The sequence below is a fragment of the Cyrtonyx montezumae genome, unplaced genomic scaffold, assembly GCF_038088225.1.
Source record: "Cyrtonyx montezumae isolate F1298 unplaced genomic scaffold, pur_monq_1.0 scaffold_24, whole genome shotgun sequence".
Lineage (NCBI taxonomy): Eukaryota > Metazoa > Chordata > Aves > Galliformes > Odontophoridae > Cyrtonyx > Cyrtonyx montezumae.
Genome location: NW_027071981.1, coordinates 8282500 through 8304041, shown reverse-complemented (window position 1 = coordinate 8304041; position 21542 = coordinate 8282500). Strand labels below are relative to the sequence as shown.

Sequence of the window (21542 nt, the reverse complement as noted above, 5' to 3'; positions counted from 1 at the left end):
TCGTGGACTTGTTGACTGTTTTCACCACTGAGGGGCAGCCCATTCCTTGACCCAAACCCACAGTCCTGCTTTGCCTTCTGGAAAGGCTGAGACACAGCTGTGTAGGACATTGCACAATTGAAAACACACGCGTTGCTCATGTTACTCCATATCCCAAGAGCTCAGCAGGTCAGCATTCACCAGAGAAGCACCAGACCTTCATTCACATCCCTCTTTCACCAGATTTGATGCCAGCCTGCCTACAGAAACATCAGTACTGCTTGAAAAGCTACACATCAGATTAACCTACAACACAATCTACTGTTTCTCCAGACAACACTGCAACTCCAGCAATGCAACAAGGAGCTAAGAAACCAGATTTATAGACACACTGCCTTGTAACCTATATGGTTGGCTTTCTCTTCCACAAGAGATATGGGCATTTCCTCTTTCACCACCACCCTTAGGTATCTAAGGGCTCTCTCAACAAAACCACAGGACAGGTATTTGGTAAAGGAGATGTATATTTATTCACTTTACAAAGAGGGCAGCATTTAGTTGCAACAGCTCCATTTATAGACAAATATATTGTACATTATAGTGGTGAATGGCTCAGACCTTTACCATGTTTTGCTTTTAAAAACCTGTTTGTACCTCTTCAGCTTCCATTAGCTGAGCAATCAGTTGTCCTTGCTCTGCCACTGAGGTTAAAAATTGATAATAAACGTATAGCTGTGCGCTAAGTATTCACAAGTATCCACCTTCTCATTTCCCTGTGTTACTCCCCTCTCCCCACCCACCTCAACAGTCTCTCCTGTGGGTTAGCATTAACCATATATACAGCCTCAATTAAAATGAAATTAGGGAACAGTGATAGTTCTAATGTCTTTTTAAAGCACAAGAAAAGTCATTGATTCTACATATAAAAGTCTCGAGTTCAAATTTGTTAAAAAAAAAAAAAAGTTTTTAAGCCACTTTGGCATTTAGATATTGCCAAGGCATGGCTGAAACAATGGAGGACAGGGGAAAGAAAGGAAATTCATTAGAGAATTTAAACATTACAAAAATAACTGTTTTTCCTTACCAATAGCAGGATGCCCACTTGCTATTGCTAACTGAAGCATGGAAAGAAGGTATAGATCAGTTGTCCTTGATCCTTGAACATTAGAAACAAATTCAATGTAAAGCTGAACCAAGTTTACCACACAAACAGCGGTGGCAGATTTATTTCACTTGAGATACAAATGCATGTCCACATGACAGGCATAATTTGACCATGAGAGGTGGAAGAAATGTTTCTATAGTAAGCGCAGGGAAATAGGGCAAGAGAAGGCTGGCGTGGTTAAACATTCTGGATTCAGAAATGCACAGTGCCCCACACGTGCCCCTACACATAGGCTGTGCTGAAGTCTGCACCCCCTATATGCAAATATGGCATCTTTCAGCAAGATGATCCAGAATTAAAAAGTTCTGGTGGCCCACTTCTTTAAACTGTTATGTTTATTCTTTTATGCCATTATTCTTCTTCGCTTTCATTTTCTGGTTCCAAATCAGAATCACCATTGATTTCCTTTTCAACAGTCATGTCCTGTTCATCTGATTGCTCCTCTTTTTCTTCGTCTTCATCCCAGTTCTCCTGGAGGGCAGAACAACACAGGAATGTTTGAATCTTTGACATTAACACAACTTCTGTGACAAGTGATTGGGAGAAGAGCCAATCCAACTCCACTTACATCTGAGTCTCTATCCGCAATCATCTCATCATCTGAACCTTCCTCCTCTGAAGACTCTGAAAAAAGAAAAGAATCTCTCAGTCTGGAAAACAGACCTGAATACATTCAAACAAAACTCAACTCCCTGCGCTGTTAAACCTCCACTAAACTCTGCTACTTGAACTCCAAAACCAATTCTTTTTGAAGACTAAGTTGACTAACTTAGAACTATGAACATCTATGAACTTCAATCAGGAACTAGTCACTTCTGCTACGATTATACAGTATACAGCTCTTGTAGAAACTGCAGGCCCGAACTGAAAGTGTACATGCATAGATACTACTGCAAAGTCTTGCCTTCTCTAATGTAGCAGCCCCTTGACTGCATCTACCTCAGCATAAGGGCAGTTAGCACTAGAAATATGACATCATCAGCCTAGTACTTTAAGAGCCTTCTATTAACAGATTCCTTAATTTATAAAGCAGGAATCAGAACCAATAAGGTTGGAAAAAAGCTCCTCCAAGATCATCCAGTCCAACCTATCACCAATACTTCCCACTAAATCATGGCCATCAGTACAATACCTAAATGTTTCTTGAATACCTCCAGGGACAGTGACTGCACCCCTGCCCTGACCATTCTTTCAGGTAAGTTCTTCCTAACATACAACCTGAATGTACCCTGGTGCAACTTGAGGCCATCGCCTCATAGCTACATGGGAAAAGAGGACAACTCCCACCTCAGCAAATCTTCCTTTCTGACAGTTACAGACAGCAATAAAGGCCTCCCTTGAGCCTCCTCCAGACAAAATAATTCCAGCTCCCTCAGCCACTCCCCATAAGACTTGTGCTCCAGACCCTTCACAGCTTCACTGCCCTTTCGCTCTTCCACCAGGTGGGTCACTCGATCATAGAAGACCAGGTTGACACACAGGACCTGCCTTTCACAAATTCACGCTGGCTAGGCCTGATCCCCTAGATGTCCCACACATGCTGTGTGATATCCCTTGTGACGATGTGTTCCATAACCTTCCCTGGCACTGAGGTCAGGCTGACAGGCCTATAGTTCCCTGTCGCACCTAGTAAGGGATGGAGATTCTCCTTAGCCCTCCTCTTACTATTAACATATTTGTAAATAAGTTTTTTGTTTGCTTTTACCTCAATGGCCAAGTTGAGTTCAAGCTGGGCTTTTGCCTTTCTAATTTTCTCCCTGCAAATCCTGAACACTTCTTTGTACTCTTCCTTCTTCTGCAGGAGGTAGATACTCTTTTTCTCCTGGAGCCTCAGGAAAAGCTCCCTGCTCGTTCCCGCTGATTGTCTTCCCTGTTGGCTCTTCCTGGGGCACAGGACAGCCTGCTCCTGCACCTTTAAGACTTCCTTCATGAGAAGTGACTGGCCTTCCTGGACCCTTTTACCTTTCAGAACTGAATTCCAAGGAACCCTCCCTACCAGCATCCTGAACAGTTCAAAGTCTGCCCTCTGGAAGTCCAAGGTAGGAGTTTTGCTGGCCCTGCTCCTGACTTCACTGAAAATAGAATTGAATAGAAGGGAAGGAAACCAAGGGAAGGGAAGAAAGACACAATGAACCGTAAGATGTCCACATCATTAATAACTCACTCACCTGCCACAGATTTCCCACATAACCTTCTTGCTCGGAGCCTGACTACTAACAATACTCACAGGAACACCATGAACAGCCACCACCTATCAGCTGTCACACAAATTTAGGAGTTGAGCTACATCTGGCATACAACACTTACCATCCTCATATACCAGCTTTGCAGTCTTATTAACCTCAGTCACATCCTGAACCGTTTCCGACGCTGCAACCTGAAAGGAATTTGCAGATTAGCCTTATGTGGAACCGTATATTCCCCAAACTTGAAGTCAGTAAGACTTTCAACAACATAAATGAAATCTACACAGAGGTCACCGTGCATTCATTTATTATTGTAGTTTAACAGCCACATAAATAGGAAGGACAAAGTAAAATTTTAGAGGCACTTGCTTCAGAGCAACCCAGTGCCTGCCATTTATTCCCATTTAACATGCTATGAGTTAGTATACTCACCTGGCAGGAAAGAGTGCAAAACGCTTTCTGTGAGCATGGACTGAACACAAAGTCAGCCAACTGCAGTGCTCTGAGAATTACCACTGTAGCCATACAGCAGTTGCACTAAGGTCCTGATGACAGATCCCACTAGATGCTCTCACAACAGAAGGCTAAGCCTACAAATGCTTTAGCAGAACTCACCTGGGTGACAAGGAGGAAGAGTCTTCCATGTAGACGGGAAAGCTTCTGCAGAGTTTTCACTCTGCTCTCCATTAACTGGTATAGCATTCCCAGCTGAGGAATAAGGTCTGGCAACTTGTGAGAAGAATGAATTAAAACAAAGCTGTTACAATGCTATACATACAATACATAACCTACATCTTCTACATTTTTAAACTATCTTTATAAATTAGGGGCAAACAATCCTTGCTGACGTCACTCTGGTCAGAAGGAATTGCTGAGGATTCACAGGAATCACCTGCAGCCCAACCAGTTAATACACAGACACGTCTAGAACCATAATCCCTTTCAAAACATAGCAGTTCTAATTACACTTTTTTCCTTCTGCAGACATTCCTCATAGCACATTGAGAAGCACTACTTGGAAAGCAGCATAAATGGAAACTGAATACACTCCAACATACAAACCCACTATTAGCAATGTGTAAAAGTTCTGACATACACAACAGTACTGTAATAAAAGGGAGATCCCCAGGAATAGAAAAGACTAACAGTGTCACAATACGTTTGTTTGTTTTGTAAACTGAGCTAGAGTGTTTTATCCAGAGAAGGCTGGATTTCCACCCAGAAGCTACTACATTACCCACTGCTCTGCCAACTTCGTCATACCTTTACCCTATATATCCAGCCATACTCAATACAGAAATTTAGTTCTCTAAGTGTTAATGACAAAAAGACAGATCATGCTTTGACAGTTGTCTCTCTCCCATGAAATAATTGGTTTGACTTTGGGATGACTATTATTATGTCATGGATGACTAAGACAAATGATTTATAACAAACATCCAGCAAAATGGACAGCAAATACAATGGGCACTACATATGTGCACAGCAAGACAGACTCCTGAAGGAAGAATATACGTACATCTGAACACTTAAATGTAGTTTCAGCTACATGCATTAACTTCAATGCAAGATACTTACCGTGGAAAGGTAGGATGCATGTAGAGTAAAAACAAACTTCAGCCATCGAACCATTTGTGAGGCACTGGAAATGAAATCACAGATAATGAGATACTGACTGACAACACGCATTTCATTTTCTAGTTGCTAAGCTCTTCTACAGGAAGTGCTCCACTTCCATTATATAAAAAGAAAAATGCAGTATGCAATAAAATAATTCGGCTATCCGGATGAGAAGCCCACATAAAGATACTCACTGGGAAAAGAACAGACATTTAGAAGAAATACTAAAACTAGACATGCTCAGGGATCTGTTTCTAATGTGTTTTTTATTGGAGGTTTCAATGGAGAAAAGATCAAACTAACACTACTCCTTTCTTCATCTACAATGTGTTAGATGTTTTTGTTGGGTTTTTTTAATCCAACTGAAGACACCTAGTCACAGCAAAGCCATCACTATAGCAACGTAGCAGGATTGCTAGCTGCAGGAAGAACTGTGTCCTTCTTAAATACAAGCTACACATCTTAAAAGTTATATGAGTCAACACACTGATGGGGTCAGAGCTGTCAGTATTCTGCTACTTCAGCTACTTCCTCAGTATGCTCACTTCAGGTATCCCTTTCCCTTTTTAATTCCACTTACGTCAGCCCAAAAAAGCACAGTCTTAATAATTCTTCGCACCCACAATCAGGTGAGAAATTTTACCTCAAGATGCTATTAGCATAGCAACTGTTAATTACAATCACTATGGAAATCACCACAGGGAAGTACAGACCATAAAACACAATAAAAAGCTTTTCAGATAAATTAAACTATGAGTGACTTGTTTCTTACCTGTATGGGTTGCCTTGCAATCTCTTTGTAAGCTAGAGGAACAAAAATGATAACAATTAAAAGCAAGAAGTGCACAATGAGCATAAAACCCATCCACATGGGAGCCTCAGTATTTGGGCAGAAAGATCTTCAGCTAAGATCAGCACCACAAATAAGAATAGATTTTGAGGCCAGCAGATTAAACTGTAAGAGAAATATAACCATAACTAGCATTGATATTTTCAAGTTTCAAATTATCAACTACTTTAATAGTACTAGAAATGTACTGGGTTTTGTTTTGTTTTCTGCCATGGACTAAACAAGCTTTAGCTTAACCTCTTCCTTCTTTCCTGCTTATACCACATGATCTATGGCATTTCCTAGCTTTGACAACTGCACTTTGTTCTTTCGTTAAGCTTCAGTCAGATGAGGTAAGAATAAGACAGAAATAAACTAAGAATTAAATAAGTTTAGTATTATAAAACTACTACATCAGTATTATTATTTTACTTGATTTGTTCATTGAAATCAAGAGACACGTCCTTAATTTCCCCCAGCTAAAAGGGGAGCCAAATGTGGTTTGCATAACAGGTACATGAAATGCAGTCTCTCCTACCTCATGCAGCAGTGGAATGACAGCATGTATAGGCATTCTGGCTACTGTGTTCCTTATTAAAGTTTCTTTTCTTGTGGAAAGCACTTTCTGTTAAAATGGAAAAATAAATCAGATCATCATTCAGCTTTAACACACATGGGAACAAAAAACAAAAATTCCTGTGTTTAAATCTCTTTTTCTACTTCGTTACCTTTACATGCTCAGATGAGGATAACATATAAAATAAGATTTACTATGAAAAGGAGTTCCATTTTTCAAGTCAGCTACAATTAATAAAATAAACACTTGATTAACCTGCCTAAAACAATTGGCCATTGCCCCTAGTCCACCTATGTCATGCTAGAAACAAAGTATAACAGACATATTAACAAGAATTTCCATTGCTATTTTTCTATTTCTATGCTTCACTTCAGTAAATAAATGCCTTTCACTTGCACTTGTGACAAGTAATTTCTACTCAGTGACAAATCCTTAAGAGATTTCCTTTTCCTGCCCCAGAAGTATAAATACCCCCTAGTACAAGTGCAGCAACAAGCTTTTCAGGTCAAACTGATGTCAGAGATGCATTTTTCAAACAACATCTACTTGTAAATTGTACACTCTGGACTAAGCACTGACTGTTCTCTAGCTGGAGCTAAAGGGGAGGTGGCTGCATTAGTAACATCACTTGCAAAGTATTTGAACTCTGACACAACGAATGTATCATAAACAGAAGTGCTGCAAAGTTCATGCGCTGACTCAGAAAGCAAGGTAGCTACCTTAAAAATACACTACCATCATTCATAATACCAGTGCCTTATCAGCACATCAGCAAAAAGCAGCCAGGAGAAACAACAGGATCTCGACTGTTCAGCTTCCACAGCTTGTACGAAGCTCCCCTCAAGTCTCAACAAACAGTTTAAAGAGCACACAGTGATGTTGCTGCACTTACATTTAAGATGTCTTCATCGTTGCTTTCCAAGCCCTGAACCAAAAGCACTGCAAAGCTATCTGTTTGTGGAAGGCCACCTGGAGTTTTTACTTTGCTCACATCAATATCCAATGCCCCTAGGCGCTCTTCAATGCTGTCCTGCAGACAAGAAATAAGAGAAGTGTTTCAGTGCTGTTTCTTAGAAATACCAGCTGAAAGCAAATCTATACATTCCCTGTGATCCTGCTGGAAAGTAACATACTGAGAGGATAGCTGGAAAAAGAGGAAGATGAAGTATTGACTAAGAAGCAGTAATTAATCTTAGCACAGAGAGACAAACAAATGTGTGACAAAGGTCCTCAGCAATGGGCAAATCTGTGGGCACTGCAGTCAGGTCTTCAACGAGAGAAAGGTTTTGTCCAAAGAGATCTTTTCCTACAAGGAAATAGTATGGTTCACTCTGCCCTCACGCAAACAATGAAGGCAAGCAACACAAGTTCAAATCTACCTAAAGTCGCTGCAATGATTTTATGATTGCTTTCTAAATTACTGTTTGGTTAAAAAGAGGAAGCACTTCACCTCTGTCTCTCCCGGTTTCCTTTTGCTTTTCTTTTTCTCCTTTCCCAGGGATGGTGTTTTAACAGCCGCACTGTGTCCTGGAATGCCAGGCACTAGAACTTTGGTGTCTGAGTTCACAACTGGCGTCTTTACCTGGCAGAAAGAGAGACACAAGCTAAGAATAAATTGCTAATACCTTCATCTTCCTTCCAGTTTTAAATACCAATTTTATTTCAAGATTCTCACGCACGTTAAAACCAGACTGCCACAACCTATGAGGAAAACACTACATGCTATTTCCAGAACACCTCTTCCCTAACAGCAGTTCTGTGTGCTCTGTTCTTTTTTTTGCTTTGTTTCAAAGTACCCACCCAGCCTTGTGTACATATGGGAGCCATGCTGAGTGCCCACTAAGGTGATACAAATACACATACTGCAGTGAGCATCACAACTTCCAGATGATGTGCGTACAAGTCATGTTCCATAAATAAAAACTTGATTTCAAGAACTTAACTGGAAAAGAATAGAAAAATTAAAATACTACTCACTTCGCTCAATACACAAATCATCACTTTTCTCTCCACAAGGCATGCTCAGACAGCCAAGAGAATTGAGTCTTCACTGGAATTCAGCAAAAAGCGAAACCAAGATGGAGATCATCACTGCATGCCAGGGAGCTCCCACATCTCTCACTGCATCTCAGCTCTGTTACCCTCCAGCTCCAGGGACCAGGGAATTAGCACAAAGCTCCACCAGGCTGATGGAGCACCAGAACTGGTAGCTAACCTGAGGGTTAGAAAACCGATGCTGTCTGCTCACTATACCAATGTTATCAGCTGTGACATGAGCTACAGGAAGGTAACTGTGGGAAGGCCTATCAGTGCACACAGCATCAAGGGCTGTGGGTCTCTGTAACTACACTGCAGCTCTGAGCAGGTTCATTCAGAAATCCAAATTTCAGGAGAGAGAATTCTAGCATTTCCAAAGTAAATGAAGAGATGCAAGATGATGGTATATCACACAAGCTCACCTTTGTTACAGCATCATCCGTTTTAAGCACCAACACTTTCTGGATGTCCCTTATCAAACATATGTGGGATTCGTTGGTGTTCAAAGACTGGAAGGACAGGAATAAAACAGTTAACTGCCAATAAATCACAGTGCTGATTCATCAAACTTCTAAAAGATGAGAACAAACTCCAGAGGTGCAAACAAGGAGGAAGTTTCTTATCCTCCCTTAGAATAGCAGTTGCTTTGCACATCTGTCTTTTGTTACCAGATCTCTGTGTTCTGCAGAGAGGCTCACACAGGCAAACTGAAAGTTTCAGAAAGTTTCAATGGCCTAATTTATTAACAGCTGAGACAGCATGAAACGGCCAGCAACAATGCCAACTTACACTTTAACTGAATGAACAGAATACAAATCCCCATTCAAAACCACTCAAGGGCAATAGTCATAACTCCCAGAGAAGAGAGGAAGAATAAGTTCAATCTCACAATGCAATTCCAAAAAAGTATGAAATCTAAAACCTTTCCATGTTTTACGTACCACTTTCTCTATGATGGGCTGTAAGGTGTTTCCATACACAAGCAGCAGAGACTGTTTGTCTGTGCAAAATGCAGCTGCTAGAATAGGGACTGGTTTTGGCGTGGAGTCTCCATCAGTTCCAGGTGTTGCTATCTGGACGGTACAGTTTGATGCTAAGGGTTTTTTGCAGTAGCTGGGAGGGGTGAGGGGGGGAAGGAAAGAAAAACAACAGGATGATTAGCTTAAAGACTTCCATATCTTGCAAAAGATGTGCCCTTCATTATCAAATCCCTTAAACTGTACTAGTTCACATCCTTTACAGATTGTTTAAATGAGGTTAAGCCAGGCAAAATCATGGCTAAAGCAACAGTTTCTAACAGAGTACAGCATAACCCCCAACAAATAAGCTCTCTTGCATTTCCTAAAACACATGTCAAGTAAGCCAAGACAAAGAGTCAGTTGGAACTCAATTTGTGAACAGAGGCAAGAGTTCAAAGGCAGCAGTGCAACAAAAAAGAGCTTTGCCTCCCAGTAATCCCAGACCTTGCCAAACAGACTCTCGGAAGAAATACTACCTTACCCATTTAAGATGTGTTCAAATAAATGCAACTGCCCATCTCTGCAAACAACTGCTAACTTCACAGGCTGAAAGAAGTCACAACAGAAGATTTTGATTAGACCAAACAACAAACATCCCCAGGTATGAGACATCAAGAGACATTTGCATGGTTGCAATTTCACACTTTACAACTACATACGTCAGAGATACAACTAAGCCCATAAAATTACATCAGACACACTAACATCTCAGGAACATTTATAGCTATTAGATGACAAAAACATAATTCAAACCTGTGCTTTACTGTATCAATATTGAAACATTCAAATCTGAACAGGTCGGACACTAGTAGACATGAGTACAAGCAGCAACATTCCAAAAATACAGTCCCCAAGGTGCCAAGATACACTAAACTGCAGAGGCACTCACACACAAAATATGCTCACAGGAAGGAAACTAAAACAAAGTGCTCTGAGCAATTAAATTACAGGTGCACATCACAGGATACTCCCATCTCCTGTACATACAAGAGGGCACAAATGGAAACATTAGGAGTTAGAGCACAAAATACTCTTTTCATAAAGGAATCTCAAGGCAACAGAAGAAAAAACGTTTTACAAGACTACAGAAATGACTTGTGAACATTTCACATGCAGATACTTTTCATAAGACAACTACTCTGAAACACTTGTTGCTGAAAGAGACACTTCAGGAACGTGCTCAGCCATGTAAACACATACAGGCTAGTTAATTCAAAACAGGGCTATACCACCAATAGCCACCTAAGATGAAAAAAACCCAGAACCATGTTCAAACTGTATTTTAGAAAGAAACCTTCACTGGTTTTTACTACTGGAATCTAAGAAACATTTTGCTTATTAATTTGTTCCAAATAGGAAACAGATGATGTTTCTGCCATCACAAGCAAACTTTTTGAAGGAAACATGGAGTTTGTACTTAATAGCTATGAAAATAAGTATTTCAAACTGCCAGCTACACAAATGTAGCTACAATAAGTATCCTCACTATGGAACTCACATTCAGATTTCATATTTGCATAACAGAAACAAAATACAAACTAAACATATTTCTTTAAAATGCCCTAAAAGGAGCCTGACGTGGAATTGTTGGACATATCTGGTTACAAACAACTGCTCCTACCTCTTCTTTGACTTCTGACACCGTCAAGTCAATAAATGTTGGTTCATCTGTTACTGTGAAAGACATCACAGCATTCTTTTCTTTCCTATCTGATCTGATCTGCCTGGAGACACAAACAGCACACGTTATTTAAGAGAGCACAAACAGCATCCTCCGCATCTGAAAAGTAGCACAGTGTTATAGATCCTACAAATTATGCACTGCTATTGTCACTATCACAGTACTTCATCCAAAAATACTAATTGCAGCTTTCAGTTTGAAAAGGTGTTCTAAATCTCAAGTGCAAAGTAACCACCGTGCAAAAATCAGCCAAAAAGAAACTTAAACTTCACAGCAAGTACAAAGAACAAGAAGCACACCACGCACTACATTCCTAGCATATGTTGGGAAGTCAAGTGGCAGCTACTGGAAACATGCTCAGACACAGCCAAGGAAATACAGGTCTTCATTCAACACTCAGTGAATTGAAACCACCACTTAAAGGATCATCACTGCATTTTTCCAGAGTACCTCTTCCACTCAGAGTTCAGAACACACTTTTCAGCCTATCCTCAAAATCAGTCATAATCAAAGTCAAAAATTAAGAAAAGTTTACATACCAAACACTCAGTAACCGGTCATGTATAGCCCCAGACAAGAAATAAAGTCCTGTAATTCCATCAAAGGGTTTATTTTCATTGATAGGTTTCACTGTGGTAAACATTAATGATGACACTGATGTAGCATGGCCTGTGAAATGCTGCGAGAACGGGGGGAAGTTCAATTATTGCCATCAACAGCCAAGTAACAGAAACTAAAATAGTTAACAAAGCAAGTTAAAAAAGATCCAAGTGTTACTAAGTTAGCAAGAGTATTTCAGTGTTTTTTCTGTTTCTTTAACTGGTGATCAGCTTCCTTACATTTCTACAGCTCACAAAAATGAATGTTTCCTGACTCCATCTATTTATCAGAATGTAAAGTTTAATGAGGAATGAAAGGGAAAATTACTGTCCTAAACTCATGCAAAAGAAATCACACCTGCCTGTACTGCTGTTTCTGTCAGAAAGCATTTCACATGTTACAACAAAACTAAATTTAGTTTCATTCTCAACTAGAAGATGACCTCACAGATCTGAATACCCACTAAAGCTGTTGAACCAAAAGGAAAAGAAAAAAAAGAAGAAGAAATCATCGCTTCAGTTTTTATTTTCACAGATAATGATTTTGGTCATTGTAGGATGCAGACACACACAGTAGCTACCACGTGCCAGCAAGCCACAGTAACACATGGGCACACTTAACTGACAGCAAGCACCAGGAAACCAGAGACTAGCTGCTTCCTATCTGCTGCCATGCAGTGGAACATGACTGCATTTCAGGAACAGCCAAAACATGTTTATTTCCTCGTGCCCGAGCCCTGCCCAGGGAACAACACTTTTGTCCCTCTGCATCCAACTGCTTCCACAGCAATACTGATAACACCTACTACGTAAAGTGTAGCTAAGCAACCTGAAGGCTTTGAAGAGATGCTCAGCACAAGGGTACAGGAGCTCTCACAAAAACACATCAGCAGAAGCTAATAGTGCAGTGAACTGAGCTCCCCAGTACAAGGGCTTCAGAAAGAAACACAGTGAAAGAGAACAGCACCTATCCTTATGCTACAGCCTCAAGAAAGGCTGCTGGTAGCTTTCTCAGGCACAGCCAAGGAATTCAACGTCCTCATTCAACTGTCAGGAAGTTGAAACCACAATTGAAGGTATCATCACAGAAATAGCTTCCAGCAGCCTCACAGGTGACAGACCCCTTCCCTACAAAACTGTCGTAGGTTCTATTAGGAAACACTAAACACACAAAGTCACCAATCAACAAGAGTACACTTTTCTTCTGTTTGCTTGTGTGTTTACATGAAGTTACTTACTCTGTAGACTTCTTTGGTCTCCAGGTCCCACAGTTTTATAGTTCTACCAGCTGACAGCAGCATTTTCCCATCTGGACTGATGCACAAAGAACTGACACTGCCACTGTCACCTTTCCACTTGCTGAAATTTGGATGGAGACATAGAAAGAGATATTCATTAGTGTAACTTCAAAATGCATGTCAACTCCGCTGGGTACCCCTATGGCAAAATGCACTTAAAAAAAGTCTAAGTTGGCAAATATTAGGTCAAAAGTTATTCTGTTTCTGCTCCTCACTTTCAAATTTCTTGACTCAATAATAAAGAAATAATAAGACTGCTTTTTGTGTTTTGATTTGCTGTTTAACAAAAAATACATATACTTGCTTACCCTATTCTTAATATCTCTCCTCAGAGTTCTCTGCTATTCAGGATCAGTCAAAAGGAGCCACACCATTACGACTTTCTTGGAACCATAATCCACAAAGCTTACACCAACTTACTCAGAATGGACTTCGGAGTTTTAAGGCCCATTCAGTTCCTGGCACTCCTCCACGACTGTTAGTGACACTGACAGTAATAACCTCAGCCCCAAAGGTTTAAGAACTCCACAGTTCAAAGTACTATTTAAGAAAGATGCTGTCATGGAAGGCTTGTACCTGCTCAGAAAGAGTCTGAGTACTGCATGTTTCTAAGTGGAATTACAAGGAAATCATTAATTCAAACCCCCAATATGTAATAAATCATGACCTAACCCATCACATTCTGATTGTAAAGATCCCTCCTGAAACACTTCCTGAAGACCTTCTTATGCCAAGCAGCACCTCTTCTCTCTTCTACAAGAGCGCTCACTTGCAGTATCATCTCTGACTACATTTCAGAGAAACTACAAGTCTGACTGGCTACAAACTTCACAAATAACGTTATACCTTTCACAGGGTATAACAAAACTCTCTATTCTCCTCAGAAGTGTAAGTCAGGACTAACAATTTCAGATCAATATCCATTTAGTGTAGCAAATCCAATAAACTATATTCAAATGTACAACTAGATGGTCTTTAAGGTTCCTTTCAACCAAGCCATTGCATGATTCTATAATTCCAATATCTGTTACCGTAGGTATGATTTGTGATACATGACTTCTGGTAAAAAGGGTAATAATTATATTTCCAGTGTACTTTTCATTTATGCACTCCAATAATGATTTTTTTTTTCACTGCCATCTTCAAAATTAGAGAACACATCAATTCTAAATACTTTTTTTTACGTTAAGCTCATACATCAAATCTAGGAGTACTCCTTAGCATTTTCCTAAGCAATTACTGCACTGCAACTGAAGAGGAGAACTGCTATTGTTACAGCCAAACCTTTAGCAGTTTGTAGGTGGCACATTTCTCAATTCAATGGAAAAGATTCACACAGGAGCAGGCACATTCTGCACATCAACACCTCATTGGCTTGTGTAACTACAGCACTCTTTCAGCTACAAGGACTGCGGGAAGACAACAACCATCTTGCAAAGTGGGACAAGAGCAATTTTGCCCACAGGCAAACCTAGCAAAGAGGGAATTAACCTAGGTTTGTTGTGAGACAATAACCACAGTCCCAAAAGAAGTGGGGGTATAAGGACCCATCTCAAGAAGCTGTGTGTGAACACACACTCTGTAAGAAATAAACAGGATCACTTAGATACCCATGGACAGCTTCAGAGTTTTGATCTTACTGAGATCACAGAGAACCTGTGGGATAGTTTACAAAACAGGAATACTGCAGTTAATGGACTTTTAGGATGGCTATTAAGCAAAAATGTGTCAGGAAGGTGAGAAGTCGTTTCCTCCACACATAAAGGTGGCTTTGAGTGCATGGAGCTTTGCTCTGAAACACTCCAAGAGCCAGGAGAGAACTTCCAGGTAGGCATGAGAAGAGACCAACAAGGGTGATGTGCTGGGCATCTGCGACACAGCAAGACAAACAGCAGAATGACAACTCCAGTCTTCAGAAAAGCAGAATGACACTTATGCAAAGAACTGATGGGCAATATTCCACTGGAGACTGATGTGAAGGGCAAAAGGTGCTCAGGAAAGCTGGCTGCTCTTCTAGGATGACCGCCTTAAAGCATATGAATGGCTCACACCATGTGCTGCCGTAGGTGTAGACTAGGCATGCAGGAAAGCCAAAGTTCAGCTGGATGCTCAGACCAGCAGGGAATATGAAAGGACAACAAAAAGGAGATCTTATAGCACATCAGCAGCAGTAAGATCAGGACTGAAAAACGCGTGGGCCCAGTGCTGAATGGTGTAGGAATCTGTTGAGTACACAGAAAATGCCAAACCACAGAAGAGCATAGACTGCTCTCAGGACTTCCATGTTTCCCAAACCAGTGACAGAATCAGAGGGAGCAGAGCATTATCCATGAAGATAGATCAAATCAGGGATCACAACAGCAAGCTGTTCACATATCCAGCCCCTAAGGCGGAATGGGATGCATCCAGAAATGCTTAAGCCAGTGACACTGCAAGACCACTCCATCATCTCTAAGAAGCCACACTCTTCAGGAGAAATTTCTGATGACTTGAAAAAAAGATAAACCTATCTGCAAAAAGGAGAACACAGGAAATGAGATGAAAGATTATGCAGCAAATCCACTCAGTAAGTATTCCCAAATACACAAAAGTCAAAAGAGCGACTGGAAACAGCCAGCCAACTTGAACAGGGCAAATCATTCCTAGCCAACCTGACTGCTGTCCTAATGGAGACAGCTGGCTCACGTGACACACTGTACACAATTTAAATTTAATTTAGCAGTGCTCCTGACAATGTCTTGCATTAGACTATGTAACTCCAGCTTGGCTGCAAAGATACTGACTGAATGGACGCCGAGCTAGGATAACAACTGCCTGGAACACTGAGCTCAAACATCTGCAACCACTGCAACGAAGTCCAGCTGATGGCCAGTTACTGGGGTCATTCCCCAAGGACATTCCAATTGCATTCAACAACCTCACTGTCAGCTCAGGTCTTCATGAATGACCTTGAAAACATTACAGTATGCATCCATTCACAAGTCCACTGGCATTAACAAATTAAGGAGATCAGCTGATAAATATGCCAGAGGGCAGAGCTGCAGTTCTTCTGGGGACATCCCACAAGCTGGAGTTTGGGGATCCTCAGAGACCACCTGAACATGAGTTAGCAGTAAGCACATGCAGCAATGAGGTCAACTGCATATCGACCTCCACTAGCTAGAACGTGGCCAGCAGACGAAGGAAAATGATTCCTCCTTTCTGTGCAATGCTTTTGAAACTACCTCTGAGCACTGCAGCCAGTTTGGAGCAGTTACTGACACACTGCAGGCAATCCAGTGGACAATCACCATGAAGGTTTGGAGCTGGAGTGTGCGGAGGAAAGGGTGAAGGAAAGGGGTTCCTTCACACCCAGGAAGAGAAGGCTAAGGAGAGATCTTATAATGATCTTTTGATACATAGTGCCAGGGTCTAAATGCAACATAGGGGCATCTTTCCTTCCTGAGGAAATTGAAGAGGTTACTTGCAATGCTCTGTCTGCAGTGCCCCAAATCTGTAAAATGCTGAAAGAATAACACAATGGGGAAATTTTACCAAAAAAAATGTATCAACGAGGGTCAAGGTGCCACCACATACTTGATTTTCATTAAGATAACCAGAATCACTAACACAGAACTTAGTTTGTAGAGTCCAAAAGAAAAGACTGACTTTATAGGAGAAGAAAGCAAATACCTCAGCACTAAGTTTCCTCTTGCTCAACAGCAGTTTAAATGGCAGCAGCCTGCTCAGACAGCCAAGTGGAATTGTCCCCACTGCACATCAGTAGTGAGCGAAACCAACTGGGTGTCATCATAGCTAGGCCCTCGGGGCAGAGTCACGTGTGCACAGTAGCTCTAACTGGGATGAGGCGTTCCAGCATCCAGCTCCCCTGCACTTTCAGTGATATTTCTGAGAATGTGGATTTGCAGTGTCAGAAAAGCAATTGGAAGCCCATATCTCACTTAAGAGCATGGAGAGACTCATGTCCCACTTAGCAGCTAAGCATTGTATTTAGTCTTTGCAATACACAGGGGAAGAAACCCAACTGTAAGATCTCCTCTTTTAGCCCTTAATCAAACCACTTTAAATTCCTTACAAGTCATAACCACTGCTAAGTTTGTACAGGGAGCATGAAGCCTGCATAGCAGAGCACAGCATTTCCAACCAGACAACCCTAACACCTGCAAAGGAGGAAACACACAAAAGCACATGACAACAAACCACACCAAGGAGATCACTCACCACTTTACTTTGCAGGTCTGTGTGTTCCATTCCACAATGTGTTTGTCTTCTGAACAGCTATACAAACAGTAGTTGTCCTGATGCCACCTCACACAATTTACTCTACTGTCATGACCACCATCCTACAAAAGATAAGAGAGGGTCACTTACAAATAAATGAAGAGGTACTTCTACTGAGTCTTCCCACATCAACAATGTGAAAAGTGCTCTTTCAAGAACTGAATTCAAACTGTTGGTGCCTCAGAGAGACGTGCATAGCACTTAACTTTTTTGTGCTTTTAACAATCGGTATGGAACTACAAGTTAAACATACTTCATATTTTCACCTGTACATGCATTTGAATTAATTACTGTTCTAGTACTTCAGAGTTAACAAAATGTTGTCCTGCACACCTCTGACAAGCACAGCCAAAGCTGTCTAGCAGTAGCATAGATTGTTAGCACAGGTGTCCTGATATTTGTTATCCAAGAGCCTGCTTGCTAAAGTACAATCAGGATGTACAGAAGAGTCCACCAATGCAACAGCTTAACAAGAGCTGATGAATACTCCAATCCTGCCCTCTTCTCCAGTAGCCCTGAAGGGGCACAGGGAGTGGTATTCCCATGGAGGACTTAACTGTTCAGTCAGATATTTCATCATGATGATCATCTGATATAAAATAACAAATCCACACACAATGTCAGGATACTGTCAAACCAGGAGTTCTCAAAGTGTACAAACTGCCAACAACAGAAGTATCATTCAAAGATTCCCAAGAATCTAAATTATTGCAATTCTATTCATACATGCAGCCATTAAAATTAAAAGATTTGATTAACTACGTCAGTTTATTCCACTTTTAAGCAACAGAAAGAACAGCATAAGCTGACTGAAACCACCACTATTTGGCAGCATGTGATGATGAGTGCTAACTTACTAGCTTGCTCTGTAATTCTCCTTTTACTGTGCTGTATAACAAAATGCTACCAACTGCTGTGCCAATAGCCAGGATATCTAACTGCTTGTTCACTTCTGCAGCTTCAGACTTCCGTTTTTTCCTCTGGGGGCCATCCTGAAAAACAGAGAGAAAAAAAAAATAAAACTAATTAGTTTGACCAGCTATTCTTAAGTGCTAAAGCAGTGGGAAAAAAACCTTTCCAAGTCAGAGATCCAGAGAGCCAGCACAAATTCTGCTAAGACACAAAAAGTAGACACAGCAGTGTAGAGGTTCAGATTACACTTCAGTGTACAAGGTAGCAAAGTTGGTATGAGTTACTTGGAAATACTCAATGGAGGCCATTTTGCTAACTTAGTGACCATACGGAGAGGGGAAAAATATCTAAGTTTTTCACAGTTTCCTTCACAGAGGGAGAGGTAAAGATTAATGTGACCAAATGATTTCATTCCCAGAACAGAAACACATGTATAGTTTTCTTAGGAATCACCAGTTTACCATCAGTCTTGCAAATACTGAGTAACCATAACACCTCTTAAAAAGAAAGTGCAACCACACTCTGCAGAGAGAAGCAACCGGGAATTGATAAATGTCATTTATCCAAGCCCCACAATCAATTACCAGAGGTCTTCCTATCATCAGGCAATTCTCAAGTCCTCACCCTCCTGCTTTGTAAGGGACACCAATCACATCAAGGAGGAATTTTACTTCATCTTGCTTAACCAAATGTATGCAAAACTTAAGTAAAACAAAGGCAGAAGAAACAGCTGTTTATTATGGCTCGGTAATCCCACAAAACTAATAACCACAATAAAATGGCCAGAAGTGCTCAAAAGCACTGTCAAAGAAAAAGATCATCTCTAATGCTAGTGCTCAGTTTTTTCCAAGTGCACTTTCCTAAGTCTCTTTCTGTTTGTTACATTACAGCAAAGCATACTTTCAAATGAAAAATAATAACTACAACAAAAAAGTACATACACACAAGGCAATGCTTCCTCTACACAACAGATATATCTGCACTAATGAACTTCCAGATAAAGGAACCGGAGACTCGGAGACCAAACATGAGCAGTCAGCTCCATGCAAGCTCCTTGCCATGCAGCTTAATCAGGCTGGATATTAGGAAACATTTCTTCTCCAAAAAGAGCACTGAGGCAGTGGCACAGGATGCCCAGGGAGATGGTGAGGTCACTGTCCCTGGAGGCGTTCAAGAACCATGGCACTGAGGGACGTGGTCAGTGGGCACGGTGGGGGTAGGCTGACAGCTGGACACAATGATCTTAGGGGGCTTTTCCAACCTTAACGATTCTATGACTCTCATCTGTCATATAATATACAACACATGACATAAAAAATTTCTCCAGGCAGGGCTTTCTTTTTCGACATATTTAACATATGTACTTCACCCCCCCCCCCCACCCCGCCCGGGAAAATGGTTTTGTTTGAACCCAATAAAAGCAAAAACAACAGTGGGCTCTAGAGAAAAGTAAGGACATCGGTTATTGCAAGGATTTGTTTAGGCTTCATCATCCCTGGGAAGTGAAAGTGTTTACAAAAAAGGAAACAAAAGCACAAGTCCTGAGAAATCACCAGTTACAAAGCACAACTAATTAATCAACCAGGTTTTAAGATAATATAAGAAGAGACTCACATGCTAAATAAACTAATTAAAGTTTTGGCAGCAGTGCCAACTAAGCCATCTCAAAGCAGTTAGAAATACAAACACAGGGACCACTCCACTGTGGTCTCCACTGGAGCTGCAAGAGCAGTTTATATCTTTCTAAGGACTTTTCAAAATCTGTACACATAGGTTTATTCATTACCGCTCCCGATCAAGATTGAGAATCAAAACCACAATTAAGAACAGATGGATTTTATTCTCATCCCTTGAATAGAGCTTTTAATTAAAGCTTATTCAATCTCCATATGGTTTTTTATGACTTATTTCCCTTAAAGCAAACCAAAGGCATCACGGAGTGCAACAAGGTGCCACTGAGGTCCACAGAATTTGCAGTGTTCTGAAGAAAGCTCGGGGCTGTGAGGTGTCTTCCAATTACTCTTTTTACATCCATTTCTTCAGTGACCAGCCTTCATCAGCACTATTGGTGGGACATTCTGTCAGTTTTGGTTCAAAAGAAGCATCAATGGAAAATTCAGACATATTCATGCTGGAAGGGACTCTAAGAAAAGCACCTAGCTTCCACAGAGAGGTCAGAGCAGCTGAAGTGCATCAAGCAACAGCTTCTTTTGAATACTTTCAGATTCATGGGAACTCAAACTGACCTAAAAATACTGAAAAAGATTAGTTTAAATTAGCACAGATGGTTAGAAAAGGATATTTGCAAAAGAAAACTTCCATAATGTTCCTTCCTGTGCAGGGAAGCTTCTAATTAACAGAAACCTCATCTCTCTTGCTAACATGTGAAGTAAAGCTCTTAAAACCCTGAGGAGCCTTAAAGAGCTGAAGATGACAGAACAGCTGCAACTTACTGGGAGGGAGGTGGAAGAAGCTACTTTGAAAGCTGGTGGTCCACACGCTCTGGCTGAAGACACCACTTGATGGGAGTGGAGGTGGTGAACAGGACAAGCAGGAAGCACTAATGCTGCAAAAGCACGTGTGCAGAGAGCACGCCAATAAGTCACCACTGCATCAGCAATTCCAGGGCCTGGACTTCAACACCTCACTCCTAATGCACCCCTCTAAACACCTGGCCTTCGTTAACACAGAAAACAACCCAAAACACAGTTGAGGTGTAACCTGACAAGACACCAGGCCTCCACCGGCATAGCACACCAGGTATCAGTGCGACCTGGCGCACTTCAGTTAAAAAGAGTAAAAACTAACCGATGCCAGAGGCAAGAACGAACAAGGCAGAGGCCGATCTGACACTAACTTTCTCTCAATGGACGCCACCGCGAGGAGGGACTTCTCTCCTGGGCAGCGGGCAGCGCAGCACAGCCCCACACGTGGCGCGGGGCCGTGCCGGTCCCGTTGGCGCTGCCGGGCCGCACCGCATGGCGCCGGGAGGGCGGGGTGAAGCGGCGCGGCCGCACCTCGAGGCCGCGCGGGGTTACGAGCGCTCTCCCCGCGGATCCCCTCCCCCCACAGCCCGTACCTTGTCGGGGGGCGGGCGGCCCCCAGGCGGGGCCCAGGCCAGGCAGGTGCAGGCGGCGCTGAGGTGCGCGGAGGGCACGTACTCGTGCCGCAGGCGGCCACCCACCGCGTCCCACACGCGGAGCCTCCCATCCGAGCCGGAGACGGCGAGAAAACGGCGGTCGTGAGGGGAGAAGGCCAAGGGGGGCCGCGCCGCCGCCGCCGCCGCCGCCTCCCCACCGCACGCTGCCGCCGCCGCCATGGCGCTCCCTGCCCGGACCTCCGCGCCTGCGCAGCTCCCG

The 21542-nt window shown here is 41.9% G+C and overlaps 1 protein-coding gene and 4 non-coding genes across 5 annotated transcripts; all 5 read right to left on the bottom strand.

Annotated features, from left to right (window-relative positions):
* Positions 1–1073: 1073 nt before the first annotated feature.
* Positions 1074–21502, bottom strand: WDR43 (WD repeat domain 43). The gene is made up of 18 exons (XM_065739619.1): positions 21263–21502; positions 18129–18263; positions 17212–17333; positions 12931–13051; positions 11633–11772; positions 11034–11136; positions 9894–9958; positions 9335–9506; positions 8816–8902; positions 7807–7938; positions 7249–7386; positions 6318–6404; positions 5723–5754; positions 4909–4972; positions 3946–4059; positions 3452–3521; positions 1713–1768; positions 1074–1615 (listed from the first exon to the last, which is right to left on the bottom strand). Exons 1-18 carry the CDS (start codon positions 21500–21502, stop codon positions 1496–1498), a joined length of 1998 nt encoding a protein of 665 aa, XP_065595691.1. The 3' UTR covers positions 1074–1495.
* On the bottom strand, positions 8375–8453 carry LOC136050655 (small nucleolar RNA SNORD53/SNORD92). The gene has a single exon (XR_010622416.1). It is a non-coding gene; the product is annotated as a small nucleolar RNA SNORD53/SNORD92 (small nucleolar RNA).
* Positions 11447–11530, bottom strand: LOC136050651 (small nucleolar RNA SNORD53/SNORD92). Its single transcript, XR_010622412.1, has one exon. It is a non-coding gene; the product is annotated as a small nucleolar RNA SNORD53/SNORD92 (small nucleolar RNA).
* On the bottom strand, positions 12700–12783 carry LOC136050652 (small nucleolar RNA SNORD53/SNORD92). Its single transcript, XR_010622413.1, has one exon. It is a non-coding gene; the product is annotated as a small nucleolar RNA SNORD53/SNORD92 (small nucleolar RNA).
* Positions 16712–16788, bottom strand: LOC136050656 (small nucleolar RNA SNORD53/SNORD92). Its single transcript, XR_010622417.1, has one exon. It is a non-coding gene; the product is annotated as a small nucleolar RNA SNORD53/SNORD92 (small nucleolar RNA).
* Positions 21503–21542: the final 40 nt, after the last annotated feature.